The 14,862-nt window shown below is 38.7% G+C and overlaps 1 protein-coding gene and 1 non-coding gene across 7 annotated transcripts in view; both read left to right on the top strand.

Annotated features, from left to right (window-relative positions):
- MYO1B (myosin IB) overlaps positions 1 to 14,862 on the top strand; it is a 183,437-nt gene that overhangs the window by 124,178 nt on the left and 44,397 nt on the right. For all 6 annotated transcript variants that reach the window (XM_033230805.1, XM_033230811.1, XM_033230810.1 and 3 more), the window contains 2 exons: positions 3,781 to 3,867; positions 4,467 to 4,532. In XM_033230805.1, the coding sequence (XP_033086696.1) occupies positions 3,781 to 3,867; positions 4,467 to 4,532 (153 nt within the window). The remainder of the gene's footprint in view (positions 1 to 3,780; positions 3,868 to 4,466; positions 4,533 to 14,862) is intronic.
- LOC117095476 lies at positions 5,196 to 5,298 on the top strand. The gene has a single exon (XR_004442015.1). It is a non-coding gene; the product is annotated as a U6 spliceosomal RNA (small nuclear RNA).

Here is a 14,862-nt window from a genome sequence, read left to right as displayed (position 1 = left end):
AAGAAAACATTGAGAAAAGCCAGATTTGAGAACCTGGATTGATCAGGCTTGGCTACAGCTGTAGCTATGTGAAGGGATTCAGAGCAATGTGGCTGGAAAGGTGAAGTCTGCAGCCAGAGTGGCAAATCTGCAACAGTAGTTCTTAAATTTGAATGTGCATCAAAATCACCTGGTGGACTGACTAAACACGATTTGCAGACCTCACCCCCAGTGTTTGATTCAGTGGATCTGGGGTAGGACTGAGGAATTTGCGTTTCTAATAAATTCAAAAGTGACGCTGCTGCTGCTGCTGCTGCTGCTGCTGGTGGTCCAGGATCACATTTTGAGAGCCACCGAGTTTGGACATTTTCAGTAGCCAGAGTGGGAATTGTTAAGTCTGTAAGGAAGCCATGAAAAAGCCTGTATTGTTTAGGAAGGCCCTTTAGGAATATGTATATTTTGGATCTTTTTAAAATTGTGTGTTTTACTCTTGCTTTTTAAATCATCCTTTATGGGAACCAGGCCCAGGTACCTCTGACTTTCTAAGCTTATTTTAGGCACCTTACATCACTGAAGAAGACTTCCACGTTTTCTTAACCTTTGGCATAAAAGAATTTGGCTAGAGATCCTCAGCTATTCGGCTCCTTAGTCAACCGGGTTTTTTGTTTTGTTTTGTTTTGTGTTTTATGTAGTATTCAGAGTATCTGGTTCCACTGATCTATTGTCTGGGAGGTTTTGATTCCTGTGAAAAGTGATTTTTTTTACTAGCCTTTCCTCATAGTTCCAATTCCTGGGCCCCAGCATCACCTTTATTGCCCCATGCCTCCTTTTCCCAAGACGTTTAGACCTTTCTCTAGATAGGAGGACTAATACTGAAATAATAGAAACTCAAGACAAGAGTTTTTCAGCTTCTCCTAAATACTCTTTCCTTGGCTTCTGATGTCCTCTGAAATCTGATCCCACACAGCTTACCTCAGTTTATTCCTTGCTAGTTCTCTGTTACCTGGTGCCTCTGCTCCTGCCTGTCCGTCGCCCCCCATGCCATGCTCATTCCTTCTGCCCATCTAAATGCTCTACCTGATTGTGCCCCATCGAAGGAGACTTCTTCGATCAAATAGGCCTCCTGAGACACCCCCCACCCCCATCAGAACCCCCTTTTCTTTGCAGTTTGGCACCTGCCCTCTGCTTGTTTCCTCTGTGTTAGTTTGATCTTCTTAGCTCAATTCTAAGCTCCTGGAGGGTGGGCCCCATGTCTCTGCATCTCTGAGTCTCCACCTTGCTTGTCACTTGCCGTCCTGGACCATGCCTGTTGTTACTGTCCATGTCTGCAGCACGTTCCACCTGGACTTTTCCTCTGTGAGTTTCGTGCAGCTGCAGAAGTGCATGGTCTTTTCATAGGGTGCTTGGAAACTGAGATGGTGAATTAGTGCACTTTGAGTCTTCCCTCATTTCTACACACCATATTAGTGGTCCTTAAGTGGGAATAGACATTCCTTCCCTTACTGCTATATAAGATATTATTGTGGAGATTAGGTGGCGTGAATCAGGCTCAGGAAGTCAGGGGTGGCACATTGGCAGCTAGGTGGCAAATTGGCAGCCCCTAGGGCCAGGTAAAGCTCAGTATTTTTAGTTGACTAAAGGGTAGTATTTTCTTTGGTTTTGTTTGCTCTTTAAATGTTGAATTTGAGTGCCTTTAGCCTGGAATGCATCCTCTAACCCCGGCAGGGAGAGCCATCATTTCCTGTTCATTTCTATCACACAGTCTCTGGAAGCATTTGAGTTTGAGACCCCTGGAATAAATATTGTTGAAGGAACCAAAGAAGATTAATATTGGCTGTTAATACACTTTAAAAAATATAAAGCAGTTTACCAGAAGAAATTGTCACTGTTAGTTCAGTTGCTTATTGAAATGGTGGCTTATTGAAAGTAGACATCATATAACTAAAAAAGCTGGATGACATTAAGATAAAAAAGGGCTCATCAACAAATACATGGTGTTTTGAGATAACTTCAATTCATAAGAAGAAAAAGTTAAGGATTTGGAAATTATATAGGCTCATGAGGTAGTAGTAGATGAAAAGGATACTTCAGAAAGCAATATAAGTACATCTGTAGACTGTGTACTAGGCATTATTCTAAGCACTTAAATGACCTATTTTAAGAAAGCAAAAGCTAGAAGAAAGGGTACTGGGGAAAGATGCATCTCAATTATATTCTGATTTCTCTGTTTGAGCATTTGACGTGCATTTTCTACTATGAAAGCATTCCCTCCCTTGTTTGTTTGTTTGTTGCCAACTCCTAGGTATATTCTCTAACCCTAATTGGAGTAGGAAGGGAGGTTTGGAATTTGCATGGAAATGTCAGATGAAGGGAAAAGGTGTTATCTTCAGCTGTGTTATGTTGCCAGGGAAGTGAATGTGTTAATTAAAGTTGTTACATTTTATTTAGGAAGAAATGTAGAGAAAGTATTGCCACATAATCTAACAAGTTGTGCTCTTTGTAAAATAAAAATGTACTGATTAATTTTGACAGTAATACCCAACTTTTTACTTACAAGCAGCAAAATACACACATATGGCCAGCATGTTGAAAATAGAAACAAAAACCTCAAGTTTTTTCTCTCCCAAGGCCAGTTCCTTGTTAGGCTGCTGACACCCAACCTCCAGGCCTCCCCAGGATGCTGGTATTAAACATCTCATTAGTACTTACCTACTGTATGCTCTGGGCACTTAGTACATTTAAGGGTGTTTAGATTCTGCTGTCCAAACCTGACTTTCTCCACCCTTTGGATTCTAAGAGTCATAGAGATGCATATGTCTTCTGCCTCTTTGTCAAGTAGTTCTGAATAGCTTTAAAAGTAGATAAGCACATAAGGGGGTTATGTTCATTCTATAACTTAAAAGAACTCATTGTGGAAGTTTTTTTTTAATACTCAAAACAATTAATGTGGCCAGGCATGGTGGCTCATGCCTCTCTAATTCCAGCACTTTGGGAGGCTGAGGTGGGTGGATCACCTGAGGCCAGGAGTTCAAGACCAGTCTGGCTAACAAGGCAAAACCCTGTACTAAAAATACAAAAATTAACAGGGCGTGGTGGCACATGCCTGTAGTCCCAGCTATTCAGGAGGCTGAGGCATGAAAATCCCTTGAACCCAGGAGGCGGAGGTTGCAGTGAGCTGAGATTGTGCTACTGCACTCCAGCCTGGGCAACAGAGTGAGACTCTCTCTGTCTCCAAAAAAATTTAAAAATAAAAAAAAGATTGAGTGAAGAAAAAAAATTTACAGATTCCATCAGTCAAAGACGTTTTAATATATCTCCTTTGAATTTCCATTTCTGTGTATAAGGGTTTTAAAAAATGTTATCATATTAAGTATACAGTTGTTTAATTTTTGCATTACATGAGCATTTCCATTTCATTACCTGATTTTCACAACCATCACTCTCTGATGACTGTAACATTACTCTCAGGGCATGTTTCTCTTACTACGCCCTATTGTTGGACGTCTAAATTGCGTCTGATTTTTCTCTGTTCCATGACATTGAAATAAATATCTTTGTGGTGAAAGTTTTTTGCAGCATTTAAAATTAGTTTCCTGGTTTGTGAAAAAGTGTAACTGTGTATAAACAATTTGCCTTATTCTCTTAACGACTTGATTGTTTATGGCACAATAAAACTGGCTCTGCAAAGAAATGTAAAATAAAAGCGCTTTGAATATTTTTTTTAAATATCTTTATGATTTTATTGAAAGTACGTATTGTGGAATTGTGAGTGTTAAGTTTTGTTTATTTGTTTTTTAATAGGCTTATTATGCCCGTGATGCTCTGGCTAAAAACCTCTACAGCAGGTTGTTTTCGTGGTTGGTAAATCGAATCAATGAAAGCATTAAGGTACTGAATTTCTATGAGCAAAATCAATTGTAATAAATGATATTCACAGTATAAACATTAAGTTGAATAAAGTTTAAATTTATAATCAAATAATTGATTACCACTTATAAAGATTATTCCTTAAAAAGAGTTTACCATGTATAAGATTGAAATTTGTCAGGGATTTGGTTTATTTTGTTTTGCCATTTGTGTTGCTTCTGACTGGTGAATAGTCGGATGGTCTTTGTGGAGTTACTCTGGGGGTCGGCGCCACAGGTTCTGGCCTGGCTCACCTGCTAACTAGTTGTACACACTTCGCTGAAAAGGTCACTTTACTTCACTAGATCATAATCTATTCATTATTAAAATGAAGGTGTTGGACTAGGTGATTTCGAAAGGTACCACTAGTGCCTTCTTTAAATATATCACCTATTATTAAAATTTCTAAAAGTTCTATAGCAATGCCCCATCTCATAAGTTTTTTAAAAAAACAGCTAAATTACAGTTATTTTCTTACTTAAGAAACATGATTAACTTGTGATATATATCTATGTTCCTTAGATGCTTGTAGTGTTACATTTCATGCCTTAATTAACCCTTTAATTTGAAACTTTTTTAAGGCACAAACAAAAGTGAGAAAGAAGGTCATGGGTGTTTTGGACATTTATGGCTTTGAGATTTTCGAGGTAAGATTTAAAAATTTTTTTGTAATGTCTTCAGTAAAGTGGAATGGTTGGAAATTAAATCCTGTCTTATATAGACATTATAAGTAACTGTAACTTTGAATCTACAAATAATCTTTGTGTAGATGTAACACAGTATCACTTTGAATCTACCAGGTGATCTTTGTGTAGATGTAACAACATTTGGTTGTGTATTCCTGCATGTGTGCCAGAGAGAGAGAAAGAGAGAGTGTGTGTGTGTGTGTGTGTGTGTTGTGTGTATGCTGAGAGCCATCATTTTTGAGACAGTGCTGCTTAAAAAGAACTTGTATTAGTACCTGACTTTTGAAATTGCGTATTTAGATTTCTAACTGTGAGGCTTCCAGCAAGCTACGTGAGTATGGCTGTGGCCATTTGTGTGTGGTTTAGAAAGTGTGGCAGGTTGGTGCCATAAAGAAAGCCACAGGAGGGCTGGACACTGGTTCTGGCCTGGCCAGGGCTGGTCATTTCATCTGTGAGACTCGGGGAAAGAGGGTTTGGATTAGGTGACTTGTTGAGTCTCATCATTGTGATCTTGTGATAATGAACTCTGCTGCAGAGGTTGAAATAATTTCTGCTGAAGCTCATAGTGAATTTTTTAAATGATTCTATGCTTCTTACAGATTAAGTATTTAAACCATTTGTACTTGGTTAAGCGACACATATACCTAAAATTAGAATGATATAGAGAAGATGAGCATGGCCCCTGAAAAAAGTGATTTGGAAAATAAAATAATCATTATGTACTTATGTAAAAATTTCCTTTTTGCCCCCTTGCTAACTTTGACATTTAGAAGGAGTTTTAAGGATCTATTAAAACATTTATTCTCACTTTTAGGAGTGGCATTTTAGTTTGGTTCAGGGAAATAAGAAGTAGATCAGGCTCCTTATTTCTTAATTCTCCCCCACAAGTAAGATTTGTGAATTTCTTTAAGGAACCAGGCTCTGCCCAGAATGTTCCCAAAGAATTTACATGTTCTAGAAAATTAGGGTCACAGAATCACAGAAAAAAACATGAGATCATTCCTTTCACCTAAACCAGACCTTGCTAGCGAATGCCTTTTTGTTAGTGTGTTCTCCCTCAATCGTATTCTATATTTAATAGTTAATGGAAGGTACTAATTGAGGGCCCACTCTTTGTAAGCATTGTGGCAAGTGGTGTATGTATTGTCTGATTTACTTTTCAAAACAGCCTCATGATGTAGCTGTTATTATTACGAATCCCATTTTACAGATAAGAAAGTAAAGTTCCCCAGGTCAAGTAACTCCCTAGGGTTGTACAGCTACTTAGTGGCAGACTCAGCACCTAAACTCCAGGCCCTTTTAATATTTTCATTTATTGCTTTTCTTTCTTACTAAGATTGAGACCAGGGGCACTTCCTCACCTTTCTTCCCAAAGTAACAGGTTCCCCAGTATCTGGAAGTAAGAAAGAAAGAAATATGGTAAGTGTCTTGACTCCCCTATTTCTCCGCCGTCATCATCACTCCAAGCTCCTGGCCAGCATTGGGTGCCTTCCTAGATGGAAGTGTGTGTGCTGGTGGCTGTGCCCATGGGGTCCCTGGAACAGAGTTCTTCAACACAGCATCCGCTTGTATTGTTGCCTATTTAGCAGAATCTACAAAGGAAAGCTACCAGTTCCTTGGTAGAAAGGGAAGAGGTTTCTGAGTTAAGAGTAATGCTTGAGTACACTCAGAAATGACTGCCGATATTAATTTCTTTCTAGTGAGACCTCAGGTTACTGTCACTAAATGGGCAGAGTGACAAAGTCATTCTTTACAGTTGGCAGGGAAAAGGACTTATTACCTAACACATTGCTGTGCTGATGTAGATTTAAATGTTTTCACGAGCAGGGGAGATGGTAAGCAGAGATTGCACTGGAAAGTTAGATTAAGAAGATACATTCAATGACATTTCTAAAGTCAAAGAAACTGATTTTGTTTTAATTTTGCTAGAAAAAGATTATTGATCTGAAGCTAATGGGCAAGGGCTTAATATCATGTCACAACACATGGAAACTTTAAAAAAATAGGTTAATGAGATTATGATGGGATATCTAGTTGACTTTGTCTTCCAGTAGGTCCTAAGATCTAATTAGCCCTGGGAAAAGAAATGCTTATAACACTCAAAGGAAACTGAGTTATAACTCATAAACAATTTGAGTCATTTCTCAAGTATTTATTGAGTTACCAGATACCAGTAGTAAACATAACTAAGATATTCCTTGTCTGCCTGGATTTTAGAGTCTTGGCCCTAAGATTGAGAGTCTCTTGTTGCCAGAGGACACATCCTGTCAGGTAGAAAAGTCTAATCAGGAAACTACATTATGTTATAAAAGTTTGTTTGCTACAGACCTAATCAGAACAGAAGTCAGATGTTCCCGTGTAAACATCCTTTAACTTGGTGCTGGGTGAAATACCCTATACCCTTCAGCAATCCAAGAATATTTTTCACTTCTGGTTAATTCAAGTTTCTCTCCATACCTGTGTTGCTGAATGTGTCCTCCTTCTGCAAGTTATACCATCATTTTTCTCAACACTGTTTCAACTAGACTTAACTTCAGTTTATGAAAATGCCTACGTTATATTTCCTTTTGTTTTCTTTTTTGTGATGGAGTCTTGCTCTGTCACCAGGCTGGAGTGCAGTGGCGCAATCTCGGCTCACTGCAACCTCTGCCTCCCGGGTTCAAGTGATTTTCCTGCAACACCACGCCCAGCTAATTTTTGTATTTTTAGTAGAGACAGGGTTTCACCATGTTGGCCAGGCTGGTCTCGGTCTTTTGACCTTGTGATCCACCCGCCTCAGCCTCCCAAAGTGCAGGGATCACAGGCATGGGCCACCGCGCCCGCCTGGCTGCCTGCATTATATTTCTAAATATTCTTCCTTTCTTCAGAGGATTACTCTATTTCAGTGGTTCTCAGAGAGCTGTGCATTGGCATCACCTGGGGGAGCTTTTGCACATTCACATGTCTAGGCTGTACCCAGAGCAATTATATCAATCTCTGGAGATGGGGCCGCAGCAGCAATATTTTTAAAGCTCTGAGGTGATTCCAGTGTGCACTCAAGGTTGAGATCAAATGCTCTATTAGACAGAAATCTCTGGAGTAAACTGCAAATTCCAAGCATGTGGTGTTCATGCTGCTTGGCCACTGTATGGAACACCCTTGTAAAACATTGGGCCTCACCTACTATTCATCTGGGCGCGTTGGCTCACGCCTGTAATCCCAGCACTTTGGGAGGCCAGCGCGGTGAAATCCTGTCTCTACTAAAAATACAAAATTAGCTGAGCGTGGTGGCTTGTGCCTGTAGTCCCAGCTACTTGGGAGGCTGAGGCAGGAGAATCGCTTGAACCTGGGAGGCAGTTTTCACTCCATTTAAACAGAACTTTCAGCCAAGGCCAAATCCAATCAGTTATATGTCTGTAGCAACTCTTATAATAGCCATCAAATTATAAAAAGTTAACTTTCCTTCTCCATGCAGTAAATACTTTTTCTTTTTTCCCCCCAGTTCCTTGAGAGAATCAAGATTCGTTTTTCATTATATTTAATTGTTCCCTCCATTTTCCTTTCTAAGCCCTCTCAAATTAATCTTCAGTTTTGATTTTTAATAACTTTTTTAAAATAAATAAATTTATTTGTGGGGAGGTTAGATTAGAGATTTGGTTGGTGATTTTTAGGTACTTTTACCTGCTTTTTAATAGAGTTACAGAAGTTTTTTTTTCTTCGTTTAATAAATTATTCACATAACATTCCCAGATGACAGCCTATATTTTCCTGGATTCTCAGCGATGTTAGAACACATGGAGACATCAGGAAGCTCAGAGTATTAGGAAACCAAGAAAATTAAGAACTTAAAAGTACCGCAAGTTGAAGTACAAGGGGTCAGAGAGAGTATGGAAGAAGATTCAGATCCACATCAAGGCAAAAATGAAAATTTCTGTGATATTTTCTACCCAAGTGAAAAGAAACTGCTGGAGTATAAATAACATTTATTTTTTTCTTTGTTCTGTTGTTCTTCAGTTGACTGTAGGAATTAAGAGTTCTGCCTTTTAGAATACCCTGGGCATCTCTTTAAAAACTGGACAGTAAAGGGAGAGACTTTTTTTAAAAAAATGCATCTAATTGTCCCATGGCCCCACAGTTCCCATGAAAATGCCTTTTTTAGCTGAGCTGGTGGAAACCTTTCCCTGTGGTCTGTCTCTAAACGAAAGAGGGAAACTGATGCATTAAACCATGGGTTGATGACACATGGATTTGACTGCAAAACATTCCAGTACCAGCTGGAAGTGCTGCCTGGCTGGCCACATGTGATCCGATGTCAGTTTGGAAAACAGATCGGTGGAACAATGATACCAAAAATAAGGTGAAGTGAATTAAAATTCATAGAGGAAAAAAAATCTAGCTGTACACCCTGGTAGAACAGAAGACCAACTTCCCAAAGGAAGAAAATTATAATGCAAATACTCCAATTCCACACATTTATGTTTGGACATTCTTATAACTGAAAAGACCGTCTGTGATTTCTGAGCAATATTTATAGCATATCCATAAAAGAACTGCTTTTCTTTTTTTTTTTTTTAAAAAAAGATACTAAGTTAAAAAGTAAGTTGAGCAATCTACATTGATTTTAGCTCGTTTTCTACATACTTATCTGACAGGTATTAAAACTGGCAGATATTTTACTAGGAAAATCTGATTGGTCATTAGTGTTCTATAGACCAAAGTAGGCAGTAGTAGCTGATTATTTCACCTTTCATTCAGTGGAGCTAGTTTAACACAGGCAAAGTGCTAATTACTTTCAATTATGGACTCCTTATTTATCTTGCCCTCATGAACCTCACTGAAAGGGACCCATATATGGTAAGAGTATGATAGGCTAGATGCAATGATTATTTCAAATAAAAAATCTAATACTTGGGCAGCAGTCATTGTTGCCTAGTAGGTTCACCTCATGATTATAAGATTTGTTTTCTAAATTGTTTTTGAAAGAAATTCTGGCTGTAGTCAGCACCTTCTCCTCTAGTTTCTTGGCTTCATTTGGTCCTTCTTATGGTAGAAAGCTTATAATTGAAGAGGAAGGAAACAATTTAAAGTAGATTTAGAAAGAAAAGTGATGACAACTGCTGTGATTTATAAAAGATAGATGGATGGATGGATGGATGGATAGATAGATAGATAGATAGATAGATAGATAGATAGATGGATCGATAGATGGATCAATAGATCAAACTGTGTGAATAGCCAGCAATCCCTGAATTCCAGAGCTGGGCACCTATCCCCATGTGTCAGTCTCGTGAATCAAAGTCTTATAGTGTATCTTTTATAGATGTGTTGTAAATATTTCTCAGAAATCACAGACCATCTTTTCAGTTTATAAGAATGCCGAAACTGGCCTGGTGCGGTGGCTCAAGCCCGTAATCCCAGCACTTTGGGAGGCCGAGACAGGCGGATCATGAGGTCAGGAGATCGAGACCATCCTGGCTAACACGGTGAAACCCTGTCTCTACTAAAAAAGTACAAAAAACTAGCTGGGCGAGGTGGCGAGCACCTGTAGTCCCAGCTACTCAGGAGGCTGAGGCAGGAGAATGGCGTAAACTTGGGAGGTGGAACTTGCAGTGAGCTGAGATCTGGCCACTGCACTCCAGCCTGGGCGACAGAGCGAGACTCCGTCTCAGAAAAAAAAAAAAAAAAAAATTCCCAAACTTAGCATGGTGGCTCACTCATAATCCCAGCACTTTGGGAGGCCAAGGCGGGCAGATCACAAGGTCAGGAGTTCAAGACCAGCCTGGCCAACATAGTAAAACCCCGTCTTTACTAAAAATACAATTAGTCGGGCATGGTGGCATGCTCCTGTAGTCCCAGCTACTTGGGAGGCTGAGGCAGGAGAATCACTTGAACCCAGGAGACAGAGGTTGCAGTGAGCCGAGATCATGCCACTGCACTCCAGCCTGGGCAACAGCGAGACTCTGTATCAAAAAAAAAAAATTCAAACTTAAATGTGTGGATTAATTGGAATATTTGGATTATAATTTTCTTCCTTTGCGAAGTAGGACTTCTGTTCTATCTAATAATATGTGTGTATTTCTTCCAGGTATAAAAAGTTGTTAGATGAAAGCCTATTTTAAGATATTTAAGAAGAGCACTATAACGTTGTTTTTCTTAAAATTGGCTGTATTTTAGTATATACCTGGAAGAAAAAAATGTTAAGGGAAATTTTCTAAACCTTTAGCTAGTCATTCAATTTGGTAAATGTCTGAAAAGGAGACTATTTCATATTAAATGGTTTTCTCATATATTTTGAGGATTTTTTAAGTTTACATTCTAAGAAAAGCGGTTCTTGTTTTGGAGCCTATTTCTTGACGCCGTGATATTTAAAAATGGACTGTGGTTAAGTGCATCATATTTTCCCGTAGGAACAGCATTATAATCAGAAGCTGTCAAAGACTTTAACACCAAATAAATCTTTGCAAGGACCAACAGCATATTTTGTAGCAATAATATAGCTCAACTTCCCTAAAATAGTGATATACACTCAAAATTCTATAACTTTTATTAAAGGTATTGACTCATTTATTATGCAGGAGACTTTACTGTATGTAAAAATATAGAAACCCCCAAGCCAGCATGTTATATTCAAAATCTGAACTCAAATGAGAGTGCTAAACTCTAAGAAACACTAATATGTAATAAACAGTATTTTTTTTGCTCAGATAAGTCATAGTCTGTGTTTGGACTACTCGCTGTTTCTAATACGTTATATTCACCTGCGGACTCCTTCCCATTTCTGTGTCCCAAATACAGAGGGACAGAGCTGACCCTTCTATTTACTGTCTTCCTTTCAATATTTATTGTTTTTAAAGAGCCTAAGAGTTTTAAAAATATCTGTCTTCCTTAAAGAGTATAAAATGTCATCAGCCTCCTGTGTGGCTAAGGAGAATATACAAAGGGGCTAGTATTTTTGATACATCTTAAATAATTTATATTGGAGAGTTTATGATTGATACTTGTGAGTATAAACTAGTTATGAACCGACTGGGAATATGATTTCCTGGGTTTTGTTTTTTTGTTGTTGTTTGTTTTGATGTTGAAAGGATGAACTCAAAGTCTAGAATTCTTAAAAGAAGCCCCAGCATTTAAAATTTGGTTATATTATATACTTCTAAACAAAGTAAGTGCTCACTATCCCAATCTATAGTTGGTAACTATAGTGTGAAGTAGCAGAGAACAGACACCTTGCTGTTTTGCCTTTGTTCTCTGAAGCAGCCTCAGCTTCATGTAGGGAGGTTATGTAATGGAAAGCCCAGAAAGTACTTGTTTGAAGATGTTTCTAAGTTTTAGTTTTATTCCTTAGTCTTCAGAGATAAATGTGGGTAAGACAGTAGAGAAAAATTGCATGCTTGGAGCATGGGTGGAAAACTGGAGAGAGGAGATGAGTCATTCCTGGGGCAAGTTCCTGCCCACTTCCTCTTCTGGAGGCTTTGATTCATGAGCCTGACACATGGGAGAGGGCCTGGCTCAGGGATTGCTGGCTATTCACACAGTTCTTGACAAACCAAAAAAGTCTGCAAATATAAAGTTGCTTTGGGGTCTTCATATTCATCTGGTGGTTTCTAGTCTCAGTTTCGCTATTTTATGAAGGAGGGGAGGCCCAGGTTGAAAACCAGGTATTAATTTAATATTCATATTAATGGAAAAATGTGTTAGACATATATAAGTTGGAGTTCTGTGAACTGCTATCAGGCTATTCCTTAATTTTCTGCAGGTTATTGATTATTCCTTAAATTTTTGCAAGTTTTTAATCATATGTGAAGTCCCATTTTCCTCCACATTTGAACAGTGCCATCAACTTCAGCTTAGATCACAAGAGAGGTGTGTGTCTTTAGCCTTCACTAGGAGCAGTAATGGTCATCTGGGTGACCCATGATGTCTTTTGGAGACTTTGGAGGTGTGTTTGCAATAGATGCTGATTTCTGTGGGGAAGTAAGTTAATTTCTACATCAGTAATTGTGCTATTCTAATTTTGTTCGGGTTTTTTTTTTCGCGAGGGCGGGGGGTGTTTTTTTAGCTCTAAGGTCAGACAGGCAAGTTTTTGTTATTAGGGCATCTCCAGGAGAATACTCTCTCTTTGTTGGTTTTTGAAAAGGAGCCTCAGCACAGTACGACACAGGGATGTGTCACTGGGGTGGGAAAGGGGAGTTACTTTTGGATCTTGATAGATCTCTTCCCTGTTCGGCGATCCACCAACCACCACTGCCCCTGACTCTTTGGGTGGATGTGGACCTTGGATACATGTCATGCATGTTTTCTTTTTCCTGATAATTTATAATTAGAAGCATTGGATTTTGAAGGCTTAAAATTTCAGGCAGGTTACATGATTTATCATTATTTCGGTCAAACCGTTTTTATCCTGAAGAACTCTCCCCTAGCAAACCACCATTCAGACACCACAGGAAGGTATTGTGGTCCTGTCTTTTGAATTGACTGGATATGGGTCATGATCCAAAGTTTTACACCATCAAAAATACAGCCTGAATGGTAAAAGCCATCATTTGTAACCATGAATAACTGTCAATACGTGCTCACTTTTAGAAGTTTATTGCTAATTGAGAACTGACTGCATTTTGTGTAATTTGTCCCTTTTTGCACCAGAATGCAGTAAGTATGACCTGTTTGCAGTGCTGGTCTGTTGCATGCTCCTGTGTTAATAGCTTCTCTAGCTATGTGAGTTTTGCAGTAAGTGGTTGTTGAATAACCGTGTGGATATAAAATGCAGAATCCATACAGGAGTTTTTAAAGGTTATGGGCAAATTTAGTTTAGTTGTAATTTAATCCTTAAATTGTTTTGTAATTGTGAAGCTTTGCCTCTGGTTTCTAATCTGCTTGTGTGTGTTTCATAGTCCTGTTTTAGAAGTGTACTTTGAGCTGTTCATAGCTATACAATGTGTCTGAGGACACTAGTGCTTTCCTTTCCTTCTCATTATTTGCTGTTTGATGATTTAGCATAATTGGGTTGAAATAGCTCCATGGGCACAGACTTGCCAAATAACAGATTTGCTCCATGAGACTGTTATCTAAAAAAAATCAAAGATATGCTTTTATTAATTTTTTACTTATTAATGTTTTACTTTTACTTATAGGTTTTATTTATAGTTGCATCATATAGGGACATACTTTGGCAAAGCAATTGAGACTTTATGATATACAGAATGCCTTTATGCTGAGTAAATAATAATAAGGCATCTATACTAGACCAACTTCAGTTTCTAATTGAAATTGTTAACTCTGTGAATTTGAGCACAGGGTTTTTAAAAATTTGTGTGAAAATGAGGACTGAGAAGTGCCCTTTGTATCTGACTATATTTATCAAAAATGTTGAAAATAAATGTTTGCCCTTTAGTAAGACCCTTCAAGACATGAAACAAACAAACTTTTATCCTTGACTAAGTTTAGCATTAACAAGATAAGTCACTGATAGTATATTCACATGTGTTATTTATGACTTCGAGTTTAAAATTTCCTCTGATCACTGCATCACTGGTGATTAGAAATTCCTAGCTGACTTCCAGGAAAGAATGTAGTTAGATGCTGTAGCATAAGTATCATTTTTAAGTTTTCCTAAGTAGGACCAAAATTGATTTTTAAAGATCAACTTTCAGAAGACTCTGTGACTTTTCCACTTCTATCATATGTGGAGGGATTTGAAGGCCAGTGGCTCTGCCTGTTCACAAGGAGCAGTGAGCTTTGGCCGCACCATTACATGTGGGCTGTCCTTGCTCATTAGACCAGGACTTGCCACCACTGTGGGAGAAGAGTCCATTTTACCAGTGGTGGAGTCATACTATCCCTTGCTCCCGCTGCCACCATCTTTGGGCAATAAAGAAAAATAGAGGTGAAAACAACAAGTTTTAGGGTCAGATCTACTTCTTCCTGGATGATGTGGTTCTTGATAAATTTATTCATTTGGTGCCCTCAGGATGTACAGCAATACATTAAGCCCTGCAGATTGTTCAGAAATGATTTAGACATAAAGCTTCTGTCAGTGAATTCATGAGAGATTAATATGAAGGAGAGGCTGCTGAGACTTGTAAGAGTGATCAGGGGTGTGGGCCTTCTACAGAGAGAGGGATTGTTTCTTGTCAGGGAGATGTTTTAATATTTGGGTCTCCATTTGGAAGGAACTTTATTTGTTCATTCACTCAGCCAGTACATACTGAGAGCTTGCTAGGTGTGAGGTGCTATGTAAGGAGTAGGAATACAGTGAACAAGAGAGCATGGTCAGCCCTCGCCCATAAGAGTGTACAGGCTAGTGAGGCAGATG

This window comes from Trachypithecus francoisi, unplaced genomic scaffold (genome assembly GCF_009764315.1).
Source record: "Trachypithecus francoisi isolate TF-2019V2 unplaced genomic scaffold, Tfra_2.0 Lachesis_group13, whole genome shotgun sequence".
In the NCBI taxonomy this organism is placed as follows: Eukaryota; Metazoa; Chordata; class Mammalia; order Primates; family Cercopithecidae; genus Trachypithecus; species Trachypithecus francoisi.
This window is presented reverse-complemented; position numbering and strand designations above follow the sequence as displayed.